Raw genomic sequence first — 27,434 nt, forward strand, 5'->3', positions numbered from 1 at the left:
CTAGGTCTCTCCCCTTCCCTAGAGCAGGCCTGGCTCCTAGCGAGGAATGGGCGGGTCGCACGATAACAAATCCCCCGTGTAGCTGCAGGTCCCCATGGCTCCGGGTCGCGGGGAGGCTCGCGCCACCCCTCACAGTTCCAAGCCGCTCTGGCTTCTCCTGGGGCGGTAGGTCAGATCATGTGACCCCCTCCGCCGAGGGGGGGGCACCCGGAAGTCCCTGGTATGACAGCGGAGAGTGGTGAGTAGGGGAGCGAGATCGGGCAGGAGAGGAGCCGGCCGGGGGCCGTGCCGGGGGGGGCTGCCTGCGGAGCTCGCCGCCGCCGCCGCCTCTGGCCGTAGCTGTCCGGGGCGCCCGGCGTTGCCCCGGGTCCTTGAGGCTGGCGTGGCTGTACCACCGCGCAGGTTGCCATGGTCGCGTGGGGCTCCCCTGCCACAGGTGTCCGTGACAAACCGAGTGGGGGGGAGGGCTCCCCCTCCCCCTCCCGGCCCCGCTGTGCGGCCTGAGCTGGGAGGGGAGCGGCTGCTTGCCTTGGCGTTGCCCCTCCTGCAGATTGCCCGTCAGCCTCCCGTCCTGGCCAGAGGCCCCTTCCTGCCTCCATAGGTTCCGCACCCAGGGGAGATTCTGGCTGCACAGCTGGGTGGCTGGCTCGGGGCTTGTCAGTATCTTCAGGAACAGGCTGGCACAGTCACCCTTTGCACATCGCAGGTGATAGAAGGAGCATGATGAAAGAAGTGTATCACAAGGCCGTGCAGCTTAGCATGTCACAGGGGTGATGTGCAAATATACCCAGAAAACTGTTACAAGAACATTATTAAAGGTTTGAAGTTCAGGCATGACTCAAAGTTAGGAAATACTAGAATTCAGACTGGAAATAAGGTGTAAATGTTTAACAGTGAGGGTAATTAACCACTGGACCAACTTACTAAGGATTGTGGTGGATTCTCCACCGCGGACCATTTTAAAATCAAGACTGGCTATTTTTCTAAAAGATCTGCTCTAGGAATTATTTTGGGGCAGGTCTCTGGTCTGTGTTTAACTAGTCTGACTTTCTATAAATCACAATGGTTCTTTCTGGCCTTGGAATGTATGAAGGAGTGCTTGTGCAACCTTAAATCAGCCTCCTTGCGTGTATGCATGATACAGTCTGTAATTACATGGTCATATGGTATTTGACATATTGACACCCACATGTGTCATCAGTGTGGTTGGAACCTCTAGAGCCACCTCATAGACCTCTGCCACTTGAGCTAATGGAGTAACTGATAGTAGGTTGTGCGCTGGAGGGGAATAAGAACATAAGAGTGGCCATACTGGGTGAGACCAATGGTCTATCTATCTCAGTATCCTGTCTTCCAGCAGTGGCCAGTGCCAGGTGCTTCAGAAGGAATGAACAGGTTGGGCAATCAAGTGATCCATCCCCTGTTGTCCACTCCCAACTTCTGACGGATGGTAGGAACACTCAGAGCATGGGATTGCATCCCTGACCATCCTGGGCAATAGCCATTGATGGACCTATCCTCCATGAACTTACCTAATTCTTTTTTGAATTCTGTTGTGATTTTGGCCTTCATAACATCCCCTGGCAACAAGTTCCACAGGTTGACTGTGTTTTGTGAAAAAGTACTTCCTTTTGTTTGTTTTAAACCTGCTGCCTATTAACTTAATTGGATGAGCCCTGGTTCTTATGTTATGTGAAGGAGTAAATAACACTTTCTTATTCACTTTCTCCACACCAGTCAAGATTTTATAGACCTCTATCATATCCCCTCCTAGTCTTTTTTCCAAGCTAAAAAGGCCCAGTCTTTTTAGTCTCTCCTCATATGAAAGCTGTTCCATACCCTTAATCATTTTTGTTGCCCTCCTCTGTGCCTTTTCCAATTCTAATATATATTTTTTGAGATGAGGCAACCAAATCTGCGCATAGGATTCAAGATGTAAGCGTACCATGGATTTGTATAGAGGCATGATGATCATTTCTGCCTTATTATTTATCCCTTTCCTAATGGTTCCTAACCTTCTGTTAGTTTTTTTGACTGCTGTTGCACATTGAACAGATGTTTTCAGAGAATTGTCCACAATGACTCCAAGATCTCTTTCTTGAGTGGTAACAGCTAATTTAGACCCCATCATTTTGTATGTGTAATTGGGATTATATTTTCTAATGTGCATTACTTTGCTTTTATAAACTTTTAATTTAATCTGCCATTTGTTGCCCAGTCATCCAGTTTTGTGAGATCCCTTTGTAACTCTTCATAGTCTGCTTTGGACTTAAGTATTTTGGGTAATTTTGTATCATCTGCAAATTTTGCCACATCATTGTTTACCCCATTTTCCAGATCATTTCTGAATATGTTGAACAGCACTGGTCCCAGTTACAGACTCCTCTGTTGTGAGGTAATATTTATATTGTGAGGTTATATTTACCATTTATTCCTACCTGTTTTTTCCTATATTTTTAATCAGTTACCGATCCACGAGATGACCTTCCCTCTTATCCCATGACTGCTTACTTTGTGTAAGAGCTTTTGATGAGGGACTTTGTCAAAGGCTTTCTGAAAGTCCAAGTACACTATATCCACTGGATCACCCTTTTCCACATGTTTGTTGACCCCCTCAAAGAATTCTAATAGGTTGGTGAGGCATGATTTCCCTTTATAAAAGCCATAGTAACTGTTCTCCAACAAATTGTATTCATCTATGTATCTGATCATTCTGTTCTTTACTATAGTTTCAACCAATTTGCCTGGTACTGAAGCTAGGCTTACCAGCCTGTAATTTCCAGGATTGCCTCTGGAGCCTTTTTTTTAAAAAATGATGTCACATTAGCTATCCTCCAGTCATTTGGTACAGAATCTGATTTAAATGATAGGTTACCACAGTTAGTGGTCTTCATGTGATCTGAGTGTTCCACCCATCCAACTGGCTCCCAGCTTTCCCACCCTCTGCTTTTTCACTGTCTCTTGGTTCCATTTTCCTCTCCATCCCCTGGCTCTCAATCCCAGTCTCCTTGTGCACCCAGTTCCAGCCTATCCTCTCCACACCAGCTCCATGCCTTCTTGCCCAACCAGCCTGAATTTCCAAGCAGTTTTGAAGCAGCTGCCGTTTAAAGGATCCAATTTGCCAGACAACCGGTTGAAATTTCTCCTTCTAAACTGCCCATCCTGCCCTTCACAGCAATCTTCAGTCTTGGAGGAGGGGCATAGTTAAGGGCCCATGTCTCACAACTGACTGGGGATAGAACCAGATCTTCACTTTCCACTGGGATGCCAAGCACCCAGTTCTAGCCCTGGAAGGACCTGAGATATCAGACTTCCCACTTCCCTCATTGTTATGTTGGAAAACTATTTTAATGTTTAGAGGTCTTTACAATATATTATTTACAACTGTCCTCACCCACTGCAGCCTTGCGTGTTTGGGCGTATATAATCTACGGCAGCCTACCTTTGTAGGTGAAAGGCCCTGAAAATCGTATCAGTTTAGAAACCTAAAATCTTGCAAACACTTTTACAGTGTTTGACATATATAAAATATATGTGGGGATACGGTAGGCATAAAGAAACCCTGCCTTCCCTGACTCACTTGTGCCTTCACTGCTTGTGAGTTATGCAGCTACCCCAACATCAGCCAATAAAACCTTTGTAATGGACCAGTAACATTGTGTATTGTGTGTGTAAATTTCTATGTAGAGTATCATGTTATAAAGCACTAGGTGCCATTCAAACAGCCAGATCTGGATTGGCTGAATATTCCTAATTCTCTCATTCTGCATCTGGTGCTAGCTGCTCTTAGTTTAATTCTGACTGCGGTACTGTTCCATTTTAAGGTTATTCTGAGGGAATGAAAGCTGCCATATTTTTCATGAACTTAATGTCATTATTTTGTTGTTCATATTATAAATCTTAATAATGTCTGGTGCTGTCATGCTCCCTCTGATGGGACTGTATCTGCCATATACATGTATAGCAGATTGTAATACATAGTCCCAGACACAGCTCATCTGAGAGAGAACCATTCAGTTACTCTTTGCAACCCTGTATCCCAAAGCTCTTTGAGGTTTTTGGTACATTATCTCCAAACAGTAGTAACTCCCAGGGCATCTTAGTTCATGCACGCCTCATTTCTGAGGATAGGAGTGGTCTTGGTGTGCTAACAGCACTCTCATCTTATTGCTATTGTTACTACATGACTGTGGTATTGTTTGCATAGTTGCTGGTTAATTCAGGATTGGCTAAATGTGTCCCAGTGTAACAAGGCCACCCTAGTGTTTAATACGGCAAGACTGTCTGCAGAAACTAGAGGTTGCAGCATCAGTACTCAGGCTTGAGCTGAGAGGCTTGTGCTCTGGGCACTGCAGTTTGGAATTTCTCATCTCTGCAGCCCATGCCACTGCATATGACTAATGAAGTGACAATTAACTCTGATTTTATGGACAAAGTTTAGGTGCACTTGTATTAACATAGGTTAGAATGTAAGTGATTATATTTTGAAAAGTCTGCCAACTGAAAATGGGCTTTAAACTACTAGATGTTTTAAGCAAAAGTATTAGGTGATTAAAATTGGAGAAGTATCCTACTTGGATTCTGTATTTCTGTCTAAAAAGCATGTGCCTGAAAAGTATTACATTAGCCCAAGGCAAAGGTGGAGTTTAAAAGCATAAAATAATCTACTGTAATGGCAGGTACTGCCTGGATGCAAAATAATCGTCCAATTGGGCACTCTAATCTTTCTGCCAACATGGAGTCCCATTGATTTATGGGGATCATCTGGCAGAATCAGGGCCTAAACGAAGACAATGCAGAGATGGTGATTTTCTCTTCGTTTTACTTAGAGTGCAATTCCTTAACCTACGCTCCCTGTCAACACCTGTTACATACAGTCCCTGACTCTTCTGCCTTTGTTTACACTGATCACTTTCTGCCACTGAGACGGGTCTGGAGTGAAAAGCTAAAGATGCTGCTGTTCTTCCGTAAAAGGAAACCCAGTGATGAGGCCCGGAAGCGCCTTGAATACCAAATGTGCCTGGTAAGCTTTGGGGTGGTGCTTTTCCCTTTTCTGTATCTCTCTTTTGGATAAGGATGCTAAGCTGAACTCCCAACCACTGGTAACTACAGATCCTATGGCATTTTCACTACTAGGTGCTACTGCAGTGCGAATAATAATAATGAATAAAAGTCCAGGTGTTTACCTGCGCTGTGATTTGGCCAGGATAGCTGGAGTAGATCCTCAACTAGTATAAGTTGTCATAGCTACATTGAAGTGAATGAAACTACAGTGCTTTATGCCAGCTGAGGGTCTGTCCCCTGGTTTATATTCTGCCTCCTTAAAACAATCCCCAGGTAGTTTTTTCACCACTTCTAAAAGTAGTTGTGGAGTGGTGCTGGCATAGGATGACTGCCATGTTCTGCCCCAGAGGTAGCCACATTTCGGTAGCGGGAGATTGATTCCTATTTAAGCAGATAGCAAAGTGCTTCAGGATGAAAGGCCGTATGCACTGGATGAGATGTACTGGAGTAACTGAGAAGAGATGAGTGGTTTTAGACTTTTTTCCCTATTCATAATTTTAATCGTTTAGAGACACTAGCTAGCCAAATGTTGCTTTGGATGTCTGCATCCAGTGTGCATATTTTAAACTAGTATGATGCATAAGCTCTGCCTCTCTAAGCACTTCCTGCTATCTTGCTCTGCACTAAAACCTTCATTTAAAGCTGAATTTGGCCCCTGTATTTTCTAACACGTATTTTCATGACATCAGTTTCACTACCTGGGTTAATAACAGTAGTTACATCTAATTGTCTGGTGAAAACAGGAATGAATAAGTAGGTATTAATGATGCTACTCCCTGAAGTCATTACTTTGGAAATTATTAGACCCCCAAAATGTAATTTACCTTAGAAGCTGCAGAGGACTAGAACAGAGTTTCTCAAACAGGGGTTGCCACTTGTGTAGGGAAAGCCCCTGGCGGGCAGGGCTGGTGTATTTATATGCTCCGCCCGCAGGTCCAGCCGATCGCGGCTCCCCCTGGCCACAGATCGCTGCTCCGGGCCAATGGGAGCTGCTGGAAGTGGCATGAGCCAAGGGACTTACTGGCTGCCGCTTCCAGCAGCTCACATTGGTCCAGAGCAGTGATCCGTGGCCAGTGGGAGCCACAATCAGCCGGACCTGCGGACGGGGCAGGTAAACACACCGGCCCGGCCCGCCAGGGTCTTTCCCTACACAAGCGGTGGCCCCTGTTTGAGAAACCCTGGACTAGAAGAACTCTTCTTCCAACTGGTCATTGTATCTTTTAATAGCTCAGAGATGAGGATGCTGAGTGTTATGAAGAATTGCTCTTGTGACTTGCAGCTGCTTCTAATTCTTCCTGGTAACCCCAGAAGCCTGACCAGTGAAAATGATGGTTTTCTTTGTGTCTGAACATTACAGTGATTCATGTGTTCAGAGTCCAGTCAACTAATTGGACTGACTTGGTAGTTGTTGTTAGCCTCTGTTGGGTTCCTGCTCACAACTCCCTTTCACTTTTATGTTCATGTAAGCTGCCTTCATTTCAGTAGACTGTGTGAAATGAATTTGCGGGGAGGGGGTCTTTGGCTGGTTCCTAGTGGGACAGGTGTACCTGTCACAAAATACACAAAAATGGTTACTTATTGGCCCTCTCGTTGACAATCTCAGCAGAGAGGCCAAGGACAGTGAACCTACCCTTTTACCCCAGATAAGGTCGCACCAGGTCAGGATTGGCACATTGGTGGGGCAGTAAAGGGGCAGCTTGCCCTGTGTTGCTGGGACTGTACCTGTTCTGGAAATAAATGGGAGCTTTGGTCTCCCGGGCTATCAGTCTGTTACTCCACCATCCCTAAAATTCACTCAAACTTCCAACTTCATGGATAAAGCTTAGGTGGTGTTTGGAATTGAGTTTTTGCTTCTTGAAACTTGTCTGAGGGGCCCCAGTTCAGCAAGATGCATAAGCACGATAGAGCTTTTGAGTCAGTAGGACTATTCACAAGCTTAAAGTTAGTCATGTACTTAAATATTCTCCTGCATCAGGGCCTAGGTGCTTATGCACTTGAAGACCCTGATCCATTCCCCCTTGAAGTGAGTGGTGAAACTCCTACTGCTTGTAGTGGTGCAGAGTGTCACGAAGTCCCCGAGGGGTGCTTTGGAACTGCTCCCCACAAAGCCAGTCAGGACTGTGAGGAGCCTCCTCTCCCTTGGAGCAGACTGTCTTCAGGGCAAGAAGCTTACACGGCTTCACCTTCCTGGGTCTGACCGTGGAGCATTCAGCATATGCCCCTCCATGCGCCTCCCACAGCGAGTCCACCCAGGCGGGGTCCTGGGGAAACCAGAGGGTCCTGCACGCACCCCTTCTTCGCAGTCAGATGTGACTCTTAGCCAGCCAGTAAAATAGAGGTTTATTAGATGACAGGAACACAGTCTAAAACAAACCCGTCAGCTGAGTCCATTTCTGGGACCCAGCGAACCAAACAACTCCGTCTGCCCTTGCTTCCCATCCCCAGCCAGCTCCAAACTGAAACCCTCTCCAGCCCCTCCTTCTCTAATGAGTTCCTTTCCTGGGCCAGGAGATCACCTGACCTCTTTGTTCTCCCACACCTTTAGCATCCCCTTGCAGGGGGGAAGGTCCCGGGCCATTAGTTACCAGGAGACAGTGTCAGCCAGCCAGAAACTGAGGCACCCACACAGTATTCAGAGGAAACATTAAGAACTGTCCCACTTCATCCCACAAGGTCGGGCCTAAAGTGTGTCTCTGCTCTGGAAAGTGTCTGTAAAACTAGCACTGTGGGGCCTGGTTTTTGTTGTCCCAGGATTATTGCCATAGTGACTGTGCTTATTCTCCAAGTGAAAGGATTTGTTTTCTAACTGCCAGCCTTGCAGACTCAGTCTGGGCTCCAAGTCAAGCTGGACACTTTCCATCCTCTGAGCATCACTAATAATAACAAGTTCGAGAGGCCAAGTTACACTCACTGGTGCAACCTCATTATTGCCTTTAGTGATAGCAACAGGTTTACACAAGTGCTACTCACTGGAACATAATAACTGCTTTACGCAAGAAGGAATGAATCCCAGCTCCCCTTTCACCAGCGGAGTTAGCCCTGGAGCAGGAATAGAAAACAGCAGCAATTACTTTTGTTCCCATAGATAGCAGAATCTGATTCTCAGTGCACAAAGGGAGTAAGTCTGTTGACTAAGAGGTGTCATTTTTACAATAGTCCCTTTATGTAGTAGAGCCTCCCTCTCATTCATGGCATGATCTATTTCTCTCCAGTCCTAGAGAACCAGGAATTATGTCACTAAAACACTTTCATATGCTCGCTGTTAAAATCTCACACAAGTAAGTGACGTCTCTGCTCTTGATGCAGAAATTCACTTTGCTGCACAAACAATGTTTGTATTGTAGAATTTAGTTTCTTGGTTGCATGAGCAGGGCTGCGGGTATAACTATGGAATATACTTTGCATCTAATACTGGCCTTTGATTGTGGTGGTCATAACAAAGATTAAATTTCTATGTCAGCAGGGTAGTTAGCCAACATGCAGCAAGAGGCCCCTTGTCTCTCTAAGCATTCTAAAGCTGGAGCACATTTCTCTCTCTCTTTCTCTCTCTGTAGGCAAAAGAAGCTGGTGCTGATGACATTCTTGATATATCTAAATGTGAACTCTCCGAGGTATGTGATTTGCAGAGAGAGGGGACCTGTCCAGTTCTCTCATTTCCTCCCAGTACTGAACTTCAGTCGTTATACTTGGATGAGTCTAGAGCAGTGGTCACCAATCGGTCGAATGCGATCAACTGGTCGATCCTGGAGGATCTCCCAGTTGATCATCATCTCCAGCTGCACAGCAGGGCTGACGCTAAGACAGGCTCCCTGCCCGTCCCAGACCCACGCCGCTTCCAGAAGCAGCCAGGGGGTCTCCCTCCGCACACTGCTCCTGCCTATAAGCATCACAGCCACAGCTCCCATTGGCTGGGAATGGGGAGCTGTGGCCAATGGGAGCTGCGGGGGCAGTGCTTGCAGAGAGGGGCAGCGCCCAGAGCCACGTGCTGCCCGTCCCCTCCCCACAGGGGCCACGGGCATATTGGCGCTTTCCAGGAGTGGCATGGGGCTGAGGTAGGCAGGGAGCCTGTCTTAGTGGCAACCATGCTGCACCGCCGACTGGGAGCCGCTGGAGGTAAGTGCTGCCCAGCGGGAGGCCGCACCCCAACCTGCAGCCCTGAGCCCCCTCCCGGAGCCAGTACCCCGTACCCACTCCTGCACCCCAAGCCCCAGTCTTGAGCCCTCTCCCAGAGCCAGCACCCCATACCCACTCCTGCACCCCAACACTGTGCCCCAACCTGGAGCCCCCTTTTGCACCCAAAATCCCTCCCAGAGCTTGAACCCCTCACCCTTTCCTGCACCCCAAACCCATCCCCCAAGCTCAGCCCAGAGTCCCCTCCTACACTGCGAACTCCTCGGTCCCAATGGAGAATGGAGTGAGTGGGGTGGGGCTTTGGGGAAGGGGCAGGGCCTCATGGAAGCAGTGGGTAGATCCTGGGTTGCCCTTAAATTCAAAAAGTGATCTTGGGCATAGAAAGGTTGGAGACCACTGGTCTAGAGATAGAGATGAACCTCTTAACTTATCTGTGTCATCACTTTATCCGTGCTGAATTGTTCCCTTTTTGTTCAGTCTAGTCCATCTCTTGAAGTGTAGGGCTTCTACCTCTTTCCTGGGAAGTCTTCTCTGTGGCCTAAGACAGTAGTTCTGCACCTTTTCCATATTAGGAACACCCTCCCATCTAGCAATATGGGAAGAGAAGGGTGATCAAGACCCCCGACATCTTATTGTGATCCCAGGTTAAGAATCCATGGCTTAATATATCTCATTGTCAGGGAATTTATTTGTGAAAGGATAACGGTTGCTTTTCTTAACTTTATCCCTTTAGTACTAAACCTAGGAATCTTGCAACCTGTGCTTATTTACCTGTACAGGTAAAAGTCTGTGGTTCCAATACAACTAGGCCGCTACTTTAGAAAGAGAGAAAAACCCTAACTGCAGAGCAAGGCCCCTCTCCTAGCTTTGTCGTCTTCTAGGTTGCCCACAAACTTGGAACAACCCAGATGTTGAAAAGCGAGGACAGTAATAGTGAGTGAAGAATTGCCACACCCTTTAGCGAGACACATCTTCACATTCTGGCCCCCTGATGGTCTGTGAGCCGCAAACCAACTGATGTTTCACCTTCATGTGAACAAGACAGGTCAAAGCATCAGCAGTTCCAAATGTGCCGTGGTGCTTGATACTGGCTAGAAGTGTGTGCTGATCTCAGTTTTTGACTACCCCTGTGTACAGTTGCCAACATATGTAAAGGCATCTATCCTCTCCCCTTTCCCATTTGGCCAGGATGTGTGCTGGGGGTTACAAAGACATGCTGGGATCCCCATTTGTATAGTGACTCATTTAGAACGTGCCTGGGCTTCTGAGGGATCTGCACACTGCCTGTTAAGCCGCCCAAGTCCTGGACAGCTGCCGAGACCTAGCAGCACATTCTCTGTTAGCCTGAAGTCCCTGTTGTGCTGTCCAGAACCACTGGTTGACGTTCATAGCAGTGCAGTGAAGTGCTGGGTCCTGGGACCAGCTATTGACTAATGACAGAGACCAGTAATCTTAGAATCAGTTGGGTTTTTAATGAAAGCAGATTGTTCAGTCCTGTGGATGGATACTTTAGAGGTGCTTAGAAAAGTAAGGGCATGTTGCAATGTATCGTTGTGATATATTGAGCTATTTTTATGCTTGATTTCAGATTCCTTATGGCGCTTTTGCAACATGTAAAGTTTTGCAAAAAAAGGTAAGAGAAGTCTAAATACTAAGCGTTATTACAGTATGTGAAGTGCCTGTGTAGCGTATCTGGGCATTTAGATGATGCTTCAGAGGAAGATGAAATCTCTGTCCTTACTGCACTTGGCCAGTTGTGCAATGTTATATAGAGAGAGTGTTGTGATGTTTTCTTGGGGCACACAGGAGTCTGTTATCTTGTTACTTCCTTGCCTCAGTGAGAAAGAGACTTGCTGGTGCTAAACACGATGTCAGTTCCCTGTCACTTTAGTCAAACAATCTACTCAGAAGCTCTGCCAGCCTTGCTTTGCCTTGCCAGTTAACTTTAGGTGCACTCCAATCCCTCTTGAAGGCATTCCCTGCAGTATCCAGCCCCTGTCACTGAACACTCAGAGAAATTACCAAGTTCGCTGTCTCCAAAGGGACTCCACACACACCAATCTGTTGGATTCAGCTAAGGATTCACACTTTGCTTACTATTACAGCACTGAGATGTACTTAAGATAAAATCAAGAGAAATGTATTAACAAAGATAGAGATTTAAGTGATGCTGCATAAAGGTAATGGAAACAGAATTGGTTAAAAATAAAAACAAAAATATAGCATACTTCTAAGAGACTAAACATAATTTTAGCAGGCTACAGTCCTTTGGCAAAAGCAGTTTTCTCACCCTTAAAGTCTATCTGCAGAGCTTGCTGGTTTTCAGTCAAAACCAGGATCCATAATTGTCACGAATCACTCCCCTCTGCCAGGGACATGGATAACAACATGTCTTTTTGCTTCTCCTTATATTTCCCCAAAACTCATTGTTTTGACCCCAGTGCTTTCCCAGGCTGATTTCACACTCCCTGCTTCCCCGTCAGCCTGGCTTTTCCTGTTGACTTGCATGCAAATGCAGCTCCCATTGTGTTGGCTTTTGCATTGCTTGATTTATCTGCCTAACAAGGTCTCTGATGTAAACCAGCATTCCTGTGTCTGCGACAAACTTGTTCATCAGCCCTGCCTGGTCACGTGGTTTGAACACATTTGTAGCACATACATACAACTTCTTAGTTATCACTCATATATACATCTCACAACGCCTACAATGACCAGTATACCATAAGCCAGAGGTCCCCAAAGTGTGGGGCATGCCCCCCATGGGGGCATGGAGGAACATCCGGGGGTGCCATGGTGCCCAGGCCAGTTGCCATGGGGGCAGGGAGGGAATGCTACCCAGCCCCTCCCAGCCCCCAGCTCTGCTTTGCTCCTGCCTCCAGGTGTCCCCAGCCCTACGCCTGGCCCTGGCCCCAGCCTCAGTGTGGCTCCACTCCCGGCCCTGCACCAGTCCCCATCCTCAGCACTTCCACCACAGCTGGGCTGCGGCCCCGCTCCCAGCCCCAGGCTCACCCCTGGCTGCAGCCCCAGCCTTGGCCCTTTTACCCCTGTCCACATTCTTCCGCCTGACCCACGACCCTGTTCCTGGCCACTTTGGGAACCGCTTTGGGATCCCCTGTTTGGGGACTGCTGCTATAAGCTTTCATGTAATACCTCACATGACCTTCTTTACAGACAAATACTATGATAGCAGTGTGTTAGGTGTAGTGAGTTTGTCAAGCCTGATAGGAGTTGCTGTCAGAGAGTAGTGAACCACTAATGGGCCTCTGTTTCACAGGAGACTATGTGTAGGGATTCTTGCTGAGCCCCTACAGGAGTTAACTTAGAATGAATCAAATCTCCTGCTGTCTTAGCCTACATGACCTCAAGTATTATTGATCAGAAAATTATCCAGACCCCAGTTAAATCCAGCTGTGATATCTGACTCTGGCCTCCTGTGGCAGCTCGTTCCACTCATGCAAATAAATATTTTATTTAATATTTAATCTAATCAGGTCTGAACCCCTTACAGAAATAAAATAATTGAATACAGAATGAAATCCATGGGGATGTGGTTTTTCAGGCTGTAATATCTCCTGTGATGTTATTCCAATATTATTTTTCTCTTCAGGTGCTGATTGTTCATACAAATAATCTAACATCTCTGGTTCCAAAGTCCTGCAGTCTCCTGAATCTCATAACTGTGAAGGTAACCTGTGACCTGTAACAGTGTCTCTGTTCTGCAGAATGAACCAAGTAAGCCCCCTACCCATCCAGTGGCATCTCTAGGGACCAGCAAAGCAAGCACCTGCTTGAGGCAGCGCATTTGCAGGGGTGGCAGGGATCCAGCATGGGAGCTGAGAACCAACAGAGGGGCCTGGGAGCTGTAGTTCCTTGGTTAGCTCCCTGCCTATAGAGCCAGCCCTGGAGCAGGGAAAGAACTACATTTCCCAGCATTCCCTTGGCAGCTATCAATAGGAAAGGAAGGAGGGGGACCTCATGCCGCAGCGTGCTGTGAGTGGAGAGTTGCACTGTGAATGGTAGGGAGACCATATTTTAACATTCAAAAAACGGGAAGGAGGGTAGGCCCACCCTGCCACCATCCACTCCCTCCGACTGCCCCCCACAGAAACCCCAACCCATCCAATTCCCCCTGCTCCCTGTCCCCTGATCACACCCTCCCGGGACCCCTGCCCCTAACTGCCCCCCAGGACCCCACCCCCCATCTAAGCGTCGCTGCTCCTTGTCCCCTGTTTGCCCCCCCAGGACCCCACCCCTCATCTAAGCCTCTCTTCTCCTTGTCCCCAACTGCCCCCTCCTGAGATCCCCCCAACTTTCCCCCTACCTGTCCCCTGACAAACCCCTGGGACTCCCATGCCTATCCAACCGCTGCCTGTTCCCTGACTGCCCCCCCGAACCCCTGACCCATCACTTCTCCCTGCCTCTGACTGCCCCCCGTACCTCCACCCCATCCAACCCCCCCTGCTCCCTGTCCCTTGACTGCCCCCCCCCGGAACCTCCTACCCCTTCTCCAACCCCCCAGCTCCTTACCGTGCCACTCAGACCAGCGTGTCTGGCTCTGCGCAGCTCAATCTCAATTTGGGCAGCTATTACTTCATTTCTCCCAAATCAAATATACTGATCCACTATAACTTGCTGTAGAAAAAGTAGGATAAAATTGAGCAAGAAATGCTTCCCAGGGGTTATTAGGACTGGAATTGCTATTTTCAACAGCCATTGACATTTTTTTGTTTGTTTAAAAGGAAGACAGTGATATTGCATTGGCAAATTCCCCATAGAAAGAAAGAGTGGAACAAAAGAATAATAAAGGCACCTCAACTTTTCCTCATTTACGGAGGACAATCTTATAATATGCATCCAGATATCCTCCAGTTATGGGAACGAATCCTGTCTGTGTTTTGTGCACATCCAAAATTCCTGCTGAATGACCCGCCCTGGGAGCGAGTTACCAGTGACCCAGGGCTGCGGTGGAAGGAGGGTGCAGGTGGGGGTGGGGGAGAGCCCAAGGCTGGGGTGGCGGGAGGTGTGGGGGGGGCACTGGTGGCAGGGGAAGGGAGGAGCCCAGGGCTGAGGTGGCAGGGGCTGTGGGGGGTGGGGGGAGAGCCCAGGGTTGGGACGGGGGGCAGCCAACATTATTTTGGTTGGGGTGGCAAAAAACCTAGAGCCGGCCCTGTACCCATCAAAATGATTCTCACCTCTAGGGACTGGCAGCAAAGTGCAAAGGCTTCTTCACTGAGCTTACCCTTTCAGTTTCATCCCCAGGAAGCAGTGGCAGGAAGTCTTTACCAACTGGTGGCTGTTGAGCTCCTATCATTGGCACTACCGAGAATCCATTTGTTTGCAGAGGCTGGGTTTTTCCTGGAGTCATAGAAATGCAGGGCTGGACGGGATTGGGAGAGTTCATCAAGTCCAGCCCTCTGCACTGAGGCAGGACCAAATAAACGTAGACCATCCCTCACAGCTTTTGGTCCAACCTGTTCTTAAAAGCCTCCAATGACAGGGATTCCCCACAAGCTTCTTTGGTGACCTGTTCCAGTGCTGAACTATCTGTAGAGTTAGAAAGCTTTTCTTAATATCTAACCTAAGTCTCCCTTGGTCCAACCTGAGCCCATTACTTCTTGTCCTTCCTTTGCTGGACATGAAGAACAATGGATCACTGATAGGAGTTAGGTGCCCAGCTCCTATTGGAAGTCAATAGGAAATGGATACCTGATGTTCTTAGGGCCCTTTGAAAGTGGCAGACTGACTTTCACTGGTAGGTAACTGCTCTCCTTCTGTGCTTACAATGTGACACCTCACCACAAGCTTGGTTGAGATGGAATCTTCTCCTCCTGTCCTAGGTTTTAGATCTCCATGACAACCAGCTGACATCGCTTCCTGATGATATTGGCCAGCTGACATATCTCCAGGTAAAGGGTTTGTGGGTTGTGTCCTGGGTGTCTGCTTTAGGATCTGTTCTAGGGCAGCGTGGTTGACTTGTATTGCTATTAAATAGCTAACTAGTATTTTAAATGATAGCTGTCAGTAGCTTGGATCCTTATCACTCACTTGACTTTCCCCAAGAGCCAAGCTAATCGCGGTGAAAATGGCAGGATGGGGCATAACAGGCGTGTCACATTTCCTAGTGCCAGTTTACACCACTCTGCTATAGTTGGCCTTCAGGCTAGGGCAACAGCTAGCAAACCAGTCACAGTAGGTCACCAAGCGTGTGCCAGAAGCAGAAGTTTCCAGTCCTATTGTCTTTCTGAAATACTCAGGTTCTGCAGCTCCTATTCATAGAGAATCATAGAATATCAGGGTTGGAAGGGACCTCAGGAGGTCATCTAGTCCAACCCCCTGCTCAAAGCAGGACCAATCCCCAATTTTTGCCCCAGATCCCTAAATGGCCCCCTCAAGGATTGAACTCACAACCCTGGGTTTAGTAGGCCAATGCTCAAACCATGGAGCTATCCCTCCCCACCCATGAATGTGTTGGGAGTGACAATCCCAGTGTGCCTATTGTAACTCTGGTCTCCTGTTGCCACTGGAGAAAGATACTGGTCCTCCCCTCCTGCTCTGCGCTCTTGCCGCAGAGGGCATTGCTCTAGGAAGTTACCGGACATTCCACGATGAGAACCCACTGGAGCACAGGGATCTTGTCTCCTGAGAAACGAGGAAGAGCATTAAAAGACTTAAAGTATGCGTGTATTGTACATAATACACAGCTACGTTGGACCAGTCATGTCAGCCGCATGGATGCCAACAGAATCCCCTGCCAGCTTCTCTATGGTGAGCTCTCCCAGGGCATCCAGCATATAGGTAGTCCACGAAAATGTTACAAGGACACTATCAAAGCCAATCTGCAGTATAGCAGTATCAAACCCAGGGACCTTGAGGACGCTGCCAGCGACAGAACACAGTGGCGTGCAACAGTCAGAAATGCCTGCATCACCTTTGAGGAAGACCGCTGTTGGCATCTACAAGAGGCAGGTGAACGATGTCACAGAGCACCAGCAGCGCACAACCCACTGACTGCGAACTTCCCATGCACCATCTGCAGCAAAATGTGCACCTCTCGAATTGGCTTGTATAACCATCAGAGGGCACATCATGAGACCAACAATAGATGATTTGCTCAGATTTGTCATCATCGGATCGATGGACTACCAAGGTGGAGGGGGCACATGTCCTGTGCAGCCTGTGAGAGACCTGCCCTCAGCAGTGACTTTGGGAGCCCTGTTCCATAGACCATGGAAAGCTGTGCATTGTGGAGGAGGGAGATGGTCTCCGTGGGTAGGGCAGGATTGGACCGTTATGTGAACAAACTAACTGAGACCCCAGCAGCATGCTCTGATTGGGTTGGATGCTCTGCCCTTCTGTTGGGAAGGTGGTGCTCTAGCAGTGGAGGCTGGGAAATATGGTCCAGATCTGGAAGAAATACATTTTATTTGACAAACCAATGTTAATACTCCTTGTAAACTCAAAACAAATTCAAACTTAAAACAATTGTCTGAAAATGCTAATATTTGCTAATATGTAATGCTACTATTTGCATCTAACATTTTATCTATGTACTTTCTCAAAGTCTCAGATCTAATTTGTTACATCTTTCCTGGAGGTTATTTTTAGGTTATACAGTGCACTAATAATATAAGCGCTGGGTGTATTACACAGCATTGTTATGTGTTGAACAGGGGCACTTGTAGTGTGAAAAATGTTTCTCTAGAGTCTGGACCTTGCCAAGAAATTATACTCTGGCCAAGAAATTTAGACCGTGACAAAAAAAAAATTGACTACCCCTATCCTTGACCCTAATATTCCTCAGAGAATTCTGCTCTATTATGCATGTGCAGAAGTCATGTGTCCTGCTGATTTTTTTTTTTTTTTTTTTTTTTTTTTAGCAAAAAATACATTTCTGTCCCAGAAGTATGGCAGTTTTGCCTTTGCCCAGCAGAGGCCGCTGTGGCACCAGAACAGCTAGCACAGAATTCCCCCAAGAGTAACTCCGAGGAGTCTGGTGGGACAGCCATGGACTGTTATGGGTTACTGGGTCCTCAGCCTGTGTGTCAGTATATAGCACCCATATGATCATATCTGGCTTATTTTTCTGTGCAAACAAAGGGAAAAGGTGGGCAGCTCTGCAGGGTCTCTCACTAGCAAAGCCAGACCCTTAGGCCATATCTACACTCAAGCCTGTGGGTCAGCAAAATGTATGTTGCTCCATGGTATGAATATTTCACACGCCTCCGAGTGACATAAGTTACACCAACATAAGTGTTTGTCTGCACAGCACTATGTCAATGAGAGAACTTCTCTTACCAATATAGCTTATGATGCTCGCGGGGGTAGTTTTATTATACCAACAAGAGAGCTCTCTCCCGTCAGCATAGAATGTCTTCATAAGAAATGCTGCAGCGGCGCAGCTATATCAGTACGGTTGCACCCCTGCAATGCTGTCCATGTAGACATGGCCTTAGGGACTGCAAATTGACAAATCCTCTTAAAGTGACTCAGTGGGAGCTTCCAAGAACAGCTCTTCCCAGCTGGGCCAAAACTATGCTCTTGTATTCTGGTCAGCTGCAGACTCCCAAGTCTCCCTGAGTGATTGGCCAATGGCTCATTCCAAGAGCTTTGTTACCCGAACAGTTGTTCCTAAACCCATTGGGCTTGTGGGCACCCTGACAAAGCATAAGCAAGCAGAGGTTCTGAGGCTTATGGAATGAATCACTTGAATATCTTCTCTCTCTTAATATCCTAGGTCCTAAACATTGAAAGGAATCTCTTAAAATCTCTTCCACGGTCTATAGGGGACCTCGCCCAGCTCCAGACCCTCAATGTGAAAGGTATGGCAAACTTTTCTAAGGCTGGCTACCAGGAGAGCAACAATAACAACTTCCCAACTCCTAATCTGCATGTAATTTACATATTTTAAAACCACATTGGACTCTCACACCTATGGTTCTTGTTTGTCCTTGTATCTTCCTCATTAGATGACCAGAAACTGTTGCTTGTTCAAGCTCTCCAGCAATTAAAAATAATGGTCCTATGCCTGCTCATACCAGTAGTTATAGGGAGAGAGCGAATGGCATCTGCATTTTAGAGCTCCCCAGTCTATATTTCACCCTCTGGCTGCACTTTGGGCACCTGGTTTAGATAATACATCCCTTGAATCTCCCAAGCATAGAGAGGAGGAGAGCAGGGCAGCCTGCATCTGTGGAGGGAAATACAGAGAACCAAAGTAGCCTCTTTCTGCCTGGTGACTTTGCCTCTGCAGATGCCAGTGGTGCTAGGTCGGAGGAAGAGGACTGGAGGGCAGGGGAGTGGGAATGCTCTGTATGCTGGGTGGGGTACTAGTGACTCAGGGACGGGGGTGTGTAGATCACATGCCACCTTAACCGGTCATTTCCTCTATTTTGTGGGCTTGTTACTAATGTACAAAGCCCACTGACACCTCAACCCTTTGTTAACAAAGTTTTTGTGTGGAAATTTCCTTTGTGTAAATTCAGGCACAAAACTTTTCTCTCCTAAGTGCTATGTTTTGGGAGTGCATGTAGCGACTCTGAATACAGATGATGGACATGATAGGAGAAGTCAGGCAAACAGAAGATGACTGTTAAATATTTGAGTGCTGAGGTTGTTTCTCAAACACACTGATGCACCTCTTGCTCTGTGATCTCCTATGAAATCGCCCTGCTCTGAACCAGGCGCTAGGTCATATCAGTTTTCTGCTAGGCTGGTAGAAAGGACCAGGAAGCAGTAGGATTGGCAGATCTGCTGTAGGCTATTGAAATATCCCCATTTTAGTTTAGTTGTGACAATGCTTTTGGTGTCGTGTTGTGGGGGATGGGAAGAGCTAGACTCTGTGCTGTGAGACTAATTTCTGGCAACAAGGGAAGTGAGGGGCTATAAATACAGAAATCTCTCAGAAAATCTGGCTCTGACACTATGTATAGCAGCAAGATAATGAGAGGGGTGGGCAGCAGCAGAGGGGTAAGTCAGGTATTGTAACAAGCAGAAGTAGCTGCTGGAAATAATTTGCACTAGCCAAGCTTTAAGGTAGGCCCACCAGAACTCATCATCCAAATAATCCTCCTGGATTCGCCAGGCCTGTATCTCTGCTTTGGCCATGGTGGGCCAATGTCCCTACCGAGCAGCACAGAGAACACTCTGACAAAGGGAACACTGTGCAGCAGGGACTGGACTGGAGGGTGTCAGAGCTTAGGTAATTGCTCTGTTCAGCTGAAACCCTGGCCTCTTTCCCCCTAGATGCACAGGCCAATAATCAGTATCCTTCTCTCTCATCCCATGTCTTTGCAGTGGAGTTAAGATGTTCCAGCACCGTGTGTGGCCTGTTAGGGTACATCTACACTGCAAAAACCCCCCTGGCAGCAAGTCTCAGCGCCTGGGTCCACTGACTCAGGCTGATACTGCAGGGCTAAAGCTAGCAGTGCAGATGTTCCCACTCAGGCTGGAGCCTGGACTCTGAGACCCTCACCCTTTGCAGAGATGTATCCACAGACTCAATGTCTCAGTAAGAGCTTGTCTACACTACCGTGCAGGGTCGATCTAAGATACGCAAGTTCAGCTAAGTGAATAGCGTAGCTGAAGTCCACGTACTTAGATCTACTTACCGGGGTGTCTGCACTGTGGTAAGTCGACAGCTGGCGCTCTCCTGTCAACTCCACTTGTGCTTCTCGTTCTGGTGGAGTACCGTCGACGGGAGAGCGCTCAGTGGTCAACTTATTGAGTCTAAACTAGACGCAATAAATCGACTCCTGCTGGATCAATCGCTGCTCGCAGATCCTGCGGGTAGTGTTGATAAGCTCTTAGTGTGACTAAGGAGGGAGGTTCTGTGCATGCTGAACTGCCCAGCACATTGTAGTGCTTAGATATAGCTGATTTGGTAAGCCTTAGGCTGGGGCTGTCAGGATAGGCCCTGATGTCCTAGTTGGCTGTGGCCAGCTAAGGCATCTAACAAAGCATTAGCCATGCCAGAGTGTGTGTACAGTTTGTGTAGTTTAATAAACAGTCTGGAACCAAGAGGTCCCGCAAGCCCAAAGACTAGCTCTCACTCTGAACTAGGTAGCTGACAGGGCTGACTTCACTCAAATGACCAAGAACAGCAGTTTAGCTATTTGGAAAGGCTAACTTTTCTAGGTGTACTGTCCCTTTACATGTTAATACCTTTGTTAGGGGCTGGAGGCATTTGTGCCTGCTCCTGTCTTCCTCCTCATCTGTTCCCCATGTGTCCTCGCTGTCACATTAGGCTCCTCGCCCCCATCATGGCTGTTGGCAAGTCTTGTCATTTGTGACTGTCCACAATGTCTATGCCCCAGCCTCTCCTCTGCTCTTACCATTATGGTGACATTTTCACTGCCCTGTCCCCCGCATCCCATCTGGCTCCTCTCCAGTCTGGACACTGCTGCTAAAATCCCTCTCTCCTAGCTGCTCAGTCCTGGGCACTTCCCCTCTTGGAATCCCTCAGTTGACTTCCACTCCCTTCCAGTGCCCTGTTCTCTACTTCCCCTGCCAGGCACTGACCGGCTCCATCCCTTCCTCCAGCTCCCTTCTTGTTCACTCCTGCCTCCTGAATTCCCTTTGTGGGTTTTTCTCCCACGTTCATGTTTGTTCCTTTCATGTTGCTCCTTAGGCCTGGAATCCCTTTCCTCTGCTTTGAGGTCAAACCCTGCCTCTCCGCAAAGCCCCTCACGCTCAGTCCACTGAGTCATTAACCTGGTACATTTGGGTTCTGGGTTGTAGCTAGTCAACCTCTGAGGCCAGGGACCATCCTCCCAATATCTTTTGTAAGGGGCTGGCTGGTCACTCATCTGGCTATGTCCCACTGTGACCTTCCCAGGGAAGCAACTGCTGTAGTGACACCAGGGATGTTATGTGGCATTGCTGGTGAGCGATCTTGACTATGAGGGAGGCGTCTACATTGGTCTCTGTGTTTAAAATGTGCTGAGCCTGCACCAAGTTTTGAGATCCCCTCATGTATGGTACATAATGTAGGGACAAAGTGTTTTTTATTCACAGACTAGTGTAATCTCAAGTCAGTGTATTGAAAATACCAAACTAGCTGGCAGCTGAGGGGCTTGCAGTTCAGAGGAGTGAATTCTCTAGAGGGTCGATTTGGAGGGTGGACTAATTGGCGTCCCTTTTCTCCCTAGGTAATAAGCTGAAGGAGCTACCTTCTACCCTGGGTGACCTGCGCAGCTTGCGCACCCTTGATGTCAGTGAGAATCTGCTGCAGAAATTGCCCCAGGCATTGGCTCACATCCGCACGCTGGAGGTATGCAACCCCTGCACACACATGGCAGTGTTAGGCACCCGCAACCCAGGCAACTGCAAGGGGCTCCGAGGCAGTGAGAGGACCCTGCATATGGTGACTCAGTTACTTGTCCCTGGTGACAAACACAGTTGCAGCGGAGCTGGAACACACCCTACCTGTGCAGATGATTCCATTTTTTCTCTACAGAATGGCATCCTCTATGCACAGTGTATGTGAGATCATGCTGGCTGCAGGTGATGCCTGTTAGTGCAGAAACATTCTGCCATTCAGTTATAGTGAGGTGCAAAGAAAGTCTGGCAGTTCAATCTCTAGGGTGAAACTGTCCTTTTTTGCTGCTTTGACCCCTTGGCTTTGAGCCAGCGGGACTCTGTCTGGGTTGTTAGATTGTGAATGAAAGCTGGAGCTCTGTGTGCTCTTTGTTTTGGAGACTCTAATGCTGGATGCTTCATCCATGACCTACCCGCCATATGATGTTTGCAGTGCCGGCACAGAGTGTGTCCAGCAGTTCCTGTGCAAAGGTAAGCAAGGGGAGAAGCCTGTAGATGGGGGTGAAAGGTCGAGGGTCTGCTGCACAGTGTACCTGCGGCTAAATGCCAATTAGGTCTTGCCCTGAGTTCCAGGACTGTGTCTATGAAGACGTGATGTTCCAAAGGGGATGGGTACTTCATGAGCTGTACTTGGTACCTAAGGGAGCTCACGTTTGGTGTTTAGCTCATGTGGAAGATACATTACAGCATGTAAGCCGTCGCTGGCAGCCAGCCAGAGTGTGAGCTGAGGGCTGGGTATTGACTTCTCACTGACTTCTTGAAATTAATGACCAATTTCTGAAAGGGGGCAAGGTTGGTCTTGTGGTTAAAGCATAGGAGTGGGAGTGTGATGGCAGATGTTGACCCCACACTCTCCAGGAAAGGGTAATGAGCTGCTGTGGGCTCAGTCAGCCCTGCCCCACTCCACCTGCAGTAGGTGTCAGTCTTGGAGGGAGGGTTACCAGGGGAACAGCACAGCTCAGTGGGGGCTGACTGGGACAGAGACCAGGCTTCCAGCTCTCACTCTGAAAGAAGCGCCTGGCTGGGGCTGCAGACTGCTTGAGAGACAGCGGCTGCCAGAGCCTTCCCGGGGGAAGCTGGGCCCGATGCAGGACTGCTCGGACTTGCTACTGATGACTCGCCTGCAGTTGCAGAAGCAGGTGGCTGCAGTATTGCACCTCCTGAAAGGGACGACATCCCGATAAAACCCTTTTGCCTTTTTACACCTGCCCGAGGACTCCGTAGTGCTCTGTCCTGAGCCAAGGAGAGATCCAGGTGCATGGAGTCCGGAGAGCTATTCCAGGCTGCGTCACTGACTGTGTGACTATGGACAAGCCACGGTCTCTGCATCTTCTGTTTCTCATCCATAAAATGGGGACAATGTGACTTCTCTTCCTCATGGGAGGATGGCAGGCTTCTTTCACAAAGGGCTTGGAGGCCCTTGGAGAAGGACAAGGGACTGGTATTAAAACGGAAACACTTAAGCCTGCTAGGTGAGAAGAGGGCAAGGGAGGAAGTGCTGCTTGTGTGTGTAAGCTATATAGCCAATATGGGAGGTGCTAAATGGAGTTAGACTTTCAGCTGAGCTCCCTGCGATAAGAGCAATCGGGGAGAGAGTCAGAGCTGTAACATTACTGTAATTCCAACTGAGCGCAATCTCCCCCTCGGCTGATCCCCAGGCAGCCCAGTCGAAGTGGGTCTGGTGACTCCGAGTAGCCTTGTTTGTCCCTAAGGAGAAGGGGACACTAATGCTTCTTCCCCCCAGTGCATGAGACCATTCATCACAGCCGCCATCTTCCTAGGTGAGAACAAAGCCGCAGCACTCCCTTCAGAGCCTGCCGTTGCCAGCTCCTAGCTGGCTCCGGGGATCAGTGAGCTCCTTCAGGCACTCTACCAGGGTGGGGAGTGAGAGACCGTGACTGGAAGCAGAGTCTCCCTGGGCCAGCCCTGCCCCACGTGTTGTGTAACTGGGTGGCTCTGTGTGATTTACCTAGTGTCTGGTGTCTTCCAGAGTCGGGAATCAAATACTGCCCTCCCTCCCAGTATCTTCTTCCGGTGCTGGAAAGTGATGGAGGAGAAACATCAGTGGATGGTGTCGAAAGGTGTGTGCATAAATACATGGAGGAAGAGAGCGAGTGGCAGGTGAGGATCTCAGCCACCTACAGAGCAGAATACTGGCACTTTGCACTTCTGCTGCACCTTCCATGTGCTGATTTCCATGCCCTTAGTTCACCAAGCCTCAGGAACTCTCACCCTTGGGAGGTATGGAAGCATCATCCTTACATCCATTGGCTAAACGGAGTCACTCGGGTATGGAGTAAGTCAGTGGCAGAGCCCTGATGCCCTGGAACACAGCTCCATCACCACGGCCCTACTGCTCAGGGTGTTGAAAGCACACTAGAAGCCAGTTGCACAGAGCACATTATACATATTCATGTTAGTATTTTCCTGCACTACCTTCATTTTAGGTCAGCATCTTGAAAGCAAGGAGGCAGGATAACTAGAGGGACGTGCAAAGTGTAATGCACTATGTGGCCTGGCATTGCAATACTGGGAAATTCTGAGTCTTCTCCAATGGGCATCAATGGAAGCATTAAGGCTCCATATAGGCCACTTTCCCATTCGAAGGTCAAGCTTTAGAAAGGGAAGTTCTGCAGCTCCACCCAGGAAGTGTGGAGTCAGCCCCTGTAGGTCTCAGTTCGATACTGATTAGCTACTGATGCCACATGGCAAGTGTGCTGGGAGAATCTGTTGAGAATCCTTCTCCTATAAGCCCTACTGTGTTTTATTTGAACGCTTTCCTCATTTAGGGTATTGTATACAAACCAGCATGCCCCACTGCTCGCTTCTCATTTGAGGCCAGCGTGCCTAATTAGGCCCAGTTTATCACCATGTACATCCAGAATCACTGCTTGTGGTCAACACATTTACATGAGAGCAGAATCTGGCCCATCAGCTTCTGTCTCTAATGTCTCAAACCCTTCCATGTTAACTAATTGGCATTGGCTTTAGATGAGCCATGGTATTGAAAACTGAGGACCCAGATTTCTAGACATAGTATGGGGCATGCAGGGTCAGCCCTGTACAGGGCTGTGTGGAGAAGAGCTTTTTCATTGGACCAGCTTTAGCTATTAGGGTAGGGCTAGATATCTTTTCAGTTACAGGCTCCTTCTGGGAGCTTAGATGGAAAATCTACTGCTATAAAAGCCTCATATTCGTTTATTTTTTTGTAATAATGAAGAGATTTGTTTGTATTTGGATTTTCCCCCATCTGCAATCCCGACATTGCAGTCTTGTCCTAGGGCAGGGGTTGGCAACCGAAGATGGCACGCGAGCTGATTTTTAATGGCACGCGGGGGCCTGCCGGAACTCCAGCATGCCATTAAAAATCCTGCCCAGCCTGGCCCGCTCTCCTCTGCCCTCCACTCCCCCCGCAGGGGCAGGGAGCAGAAGCATAGCCGTGCGCACGGGATGGGCAAATGGCCCCCCTCTCCCAGTGCGGCAAGCCGTGGGGTCCGCGCTCCCGGGCCGGAGTACTGGGCCGAGCACAGCAAGCTGACGGCCCTTCCCTTGCCTTCTCCCCTCCCCTCCTCTGGAGCCCTGTTGCCGCATGCGTAGTGCTCTGGGGGTTGGGGCTGCGCGCTCCCGCAGGGCAGCGTTTGGCTCTGCGGGGAGGCAGAAATGCTTCCCCCTCCCCTGGAGCCATGCTGCCCTGTGCGCTCCCACAGGGCAGTGTTTGGCTCTGCGGGAAGGCAGAAACGCTCCCCCCTCCCCTGGAGCCATGCCACCCTGTGCGCTCCCGTCAGGCAGTGTTTGGCTCTGCGGGGAGGGAAAGATGCTCCCCGCTCAACCGGAGCTCTGCCGCCGCGCGCGCAGCACTCTGAGGGGCGGAGCTGTGTGCTCCCACGGAGCAGCGTATCTGGCTCTGTGTGGAGCCTCATGCTAAGGGGTCCAGAGCTGCGGGGGTTGGATAAGGGGTGGGGGCTGTCAGGGGACAGAGAGCGGCGTGGGTTGGATGCGGGGGTGGGGTCCCGGGGGTGTGGTTAGGGGCGGGGGGCCTCTGAAGGGAGCAGTCAGGGAGCAGAGGGGGTTGGATGGGGCATGGGAGTCCCGGGGTCTGTCAGGGGGCGGGGGGTGGATAGGGGTCAGGGAAGTCAGGGGACCAGGAGCAAGGAGGGTCTGGGGTGGGGCAGTTAGGGTAGGGGGGTCTCTGGAGAAGGTGGTTAGGGGACACGGAGCTAGGGAGGTTGTCTGAATCGGGAGTTCTGGTTCCTGTCATATGGCAGGGGTGTGGAGAGGGGTTGGGGCAGGCAGGGAGCAGGCGGGGGGTTGGATGGGTCGGGAGTTCTGGGGGTCCTTTCAGGGGGCGGGGACCCTAGCCCTGACTCTGGCACCCCCACTCATACCCAGCCCTTGCACTGCCCTGACACCTGCACCCCCCCACATACCCAGCCCCCAGCCCTGACTCCAGCCCTCTGCCCCCAGCCCTCTGCCCTGACTCTTGCACCCCCCCGCATCCCCAGCTCCCCCCACACCCCATGCACCTGCCACATCCCCACCCCCACCCAGAGCACCAAACGGGAGCTCCTGCACTCCCCCCACATTCCCACCTGCATCTCTCACATCAAATGGGAGCTGCCCAGATAAGTGCCCCACACCCGAACCTCCTGCCCCAACCCTGAGCCCCCTCCCTCATTTTAGCTCCTGGCCCGACCCTTCATCCCCAGCCCTGTGCTCAGTGCACTCCCACCCTCAGCTCAGTGCAGAGAGAGGAAGAGAATGGCCAGAACCAGGGAGAAGGTAGTACCCACTGTATGTGGTCAGGGCCGGGACCCCAGATTTGCAGCAGGCTGAGCGGATTTGGGAGCCGGGATCCCGGCTGGCAGGAGCCGGTGGATGGAACCCCTGAGCGACAGTGAGCTGAGCCGCTCAGTCCACTGCCAGTCTGGGGTCCCAGCCGCCGGCCCCGCACAGCCTGCTGCTGATCTGGGGTTCTGGCTGCTGGACCCTTGCCAGCTGGGGTCCCGGCTGCAGGCCTCGCTCAGCTCGCTTCCGGCCTAGGTGAACAGAACCCCAGACCAGCAGCGGGCTGAGCAGGCCGGCAGCGTAAGATCAACATTTTAATTTCATTTTAAATGATTCTTCTTAAACATTTTGAAAACCTTGTTTATTTTACAATACAACACTAGTTTAGTTATATAATACAGAGACTTATCGAGAGAGACCTTCTAAAAAACATTAAAATGTATTATCAGCATGCGAAACCTTAAATTAGAGTGAATAAAAGAAGACTTGGCACACCACTTCTGAAAGGTTGCCGACCCCTGCTCTGATTTAAGGTTTTGCATGCCAGTAATACGTTTTAATGTTTTTTAGAAGGTCTCTTTCTATAAGTATTTAATATATAACTAAATTATTGTTGTATGTAAAGTAAATAAGGTTTTTAAAATGTTTTAAGAAGCTTCATTTAAAATTAAATTAAAATTCAGAGCCAGGACCTAGGCAGTGTGAGTGCCACTGAAAATCAGCTTGCGTGCCGCCTTCCTCTGCCTTACAGGCTTGGCCCTGAATCTTCAGTGGCCCCAGAGCATGCTGCTTTCCACCAGCTTCTGAATCTCAGTGGCACCTGGCTGGGATGGGCACTTGTCCGAAGTGTGGCTGGGCAGGGGCAGCGCGCTCTCAGAACAGTGACTGTGGGTCGAACCATTTCCTCTTTAATCAGATTTAACAGTTTGTCAGGCCATGTCTGTGCTACAGCAGCAGCTATGCTGCTTCCTCCTACAGCGACGAAGGGTTTTTCTGTCTGTAGGTAATCCACACCCCCGAGCAGCAGTAGCTAGGTGGACAGAAGCATTCTGCCATCAACCTAGCTGCATCTACCCCAGGAGTTAGGTTGGTATAGCTACAGAGTTGACAAGTGTGAAACACTATAGCTATGTCAACGT

At 49.2% G+C, this 27,434-nt stretch overlaps 1 protein-coding gene across 4 annotated transcripts in view; it reads left to right on the plus strand.

The window, feature by feature from the left end:
* The first annotated feature begins 19 nt into the window (after positions 1 to 19).
* LRSAM1 (leucine rich repeat and sterile alpha motif containing 1) overlaps positions 20 to 27,434 on the plus strand; it is a 50,863-nt gene continuing 23,448 nt past the window's right edge. Inside the window, exons 1-10 of one of the 4 annotated variants that reach the window (XM_050926491.1) lie at positions 20 to 238; positions 4,830 to 5,023; positions 8,619 to 8,675; positions 10,784 to 10,828; positions 12,803 to 12,880; positions 15,033 to 15,101; positions 17,930 to 18,014; positions 21,342 to 21,463; positions 21,891 to 21,981; positions 23,501 to 23,631. In XM_050926491.1, coding sequence (XP_050782448.1) covers positions 223 to 238; positions 4,830 to 5,023; positions 8,619 to 8,675; positions 10,784 to 10,828; positions 12,803 to 12,880; positions 15,033 to 15,101; positions 17,930 to 18,014; positions 21,342 to 21,463; positions 21,891 to 21,981; positions 23,501 to 23,631 — 888 coding nt within the window. In that variant the 5' untranslated portion in view covers positions 20 to 222. Of the gene's footprint in view, positions 239 to 2,455; positions 5,024 to 8,618; positions 8,676 to 10,783; positions 10,829 to 12,802; positions 12,928 to 15,032; positions 15,102 to 17,929; positions 18,015 to 21,341; positions 21,464 to 21,890; positions 21,982 to 23,500; positions 23,632 to 27,434 lie in introns of those variants that run through there. The other 3 variants (XM_050926493.1, XM_050926490.1, XM_050926494.1) reach the window with 3 other exon arrangements.

This window comes from Gopherus flavomarginatus, chromosome 17, assembly GCF_025201925.1.
Source record: "Gopherus flavomarginatus isolate rGopFla2 chromosome 17, rGopFla2.mat.asm, whole genome shotgun sequence".
Taxonomy (NCBI): domain Eukaryota; kingdom Metazoa; phylum Chordata; order Testudines; family Testudinidae; genus Gopherus; species Gopherus flavomarginatus.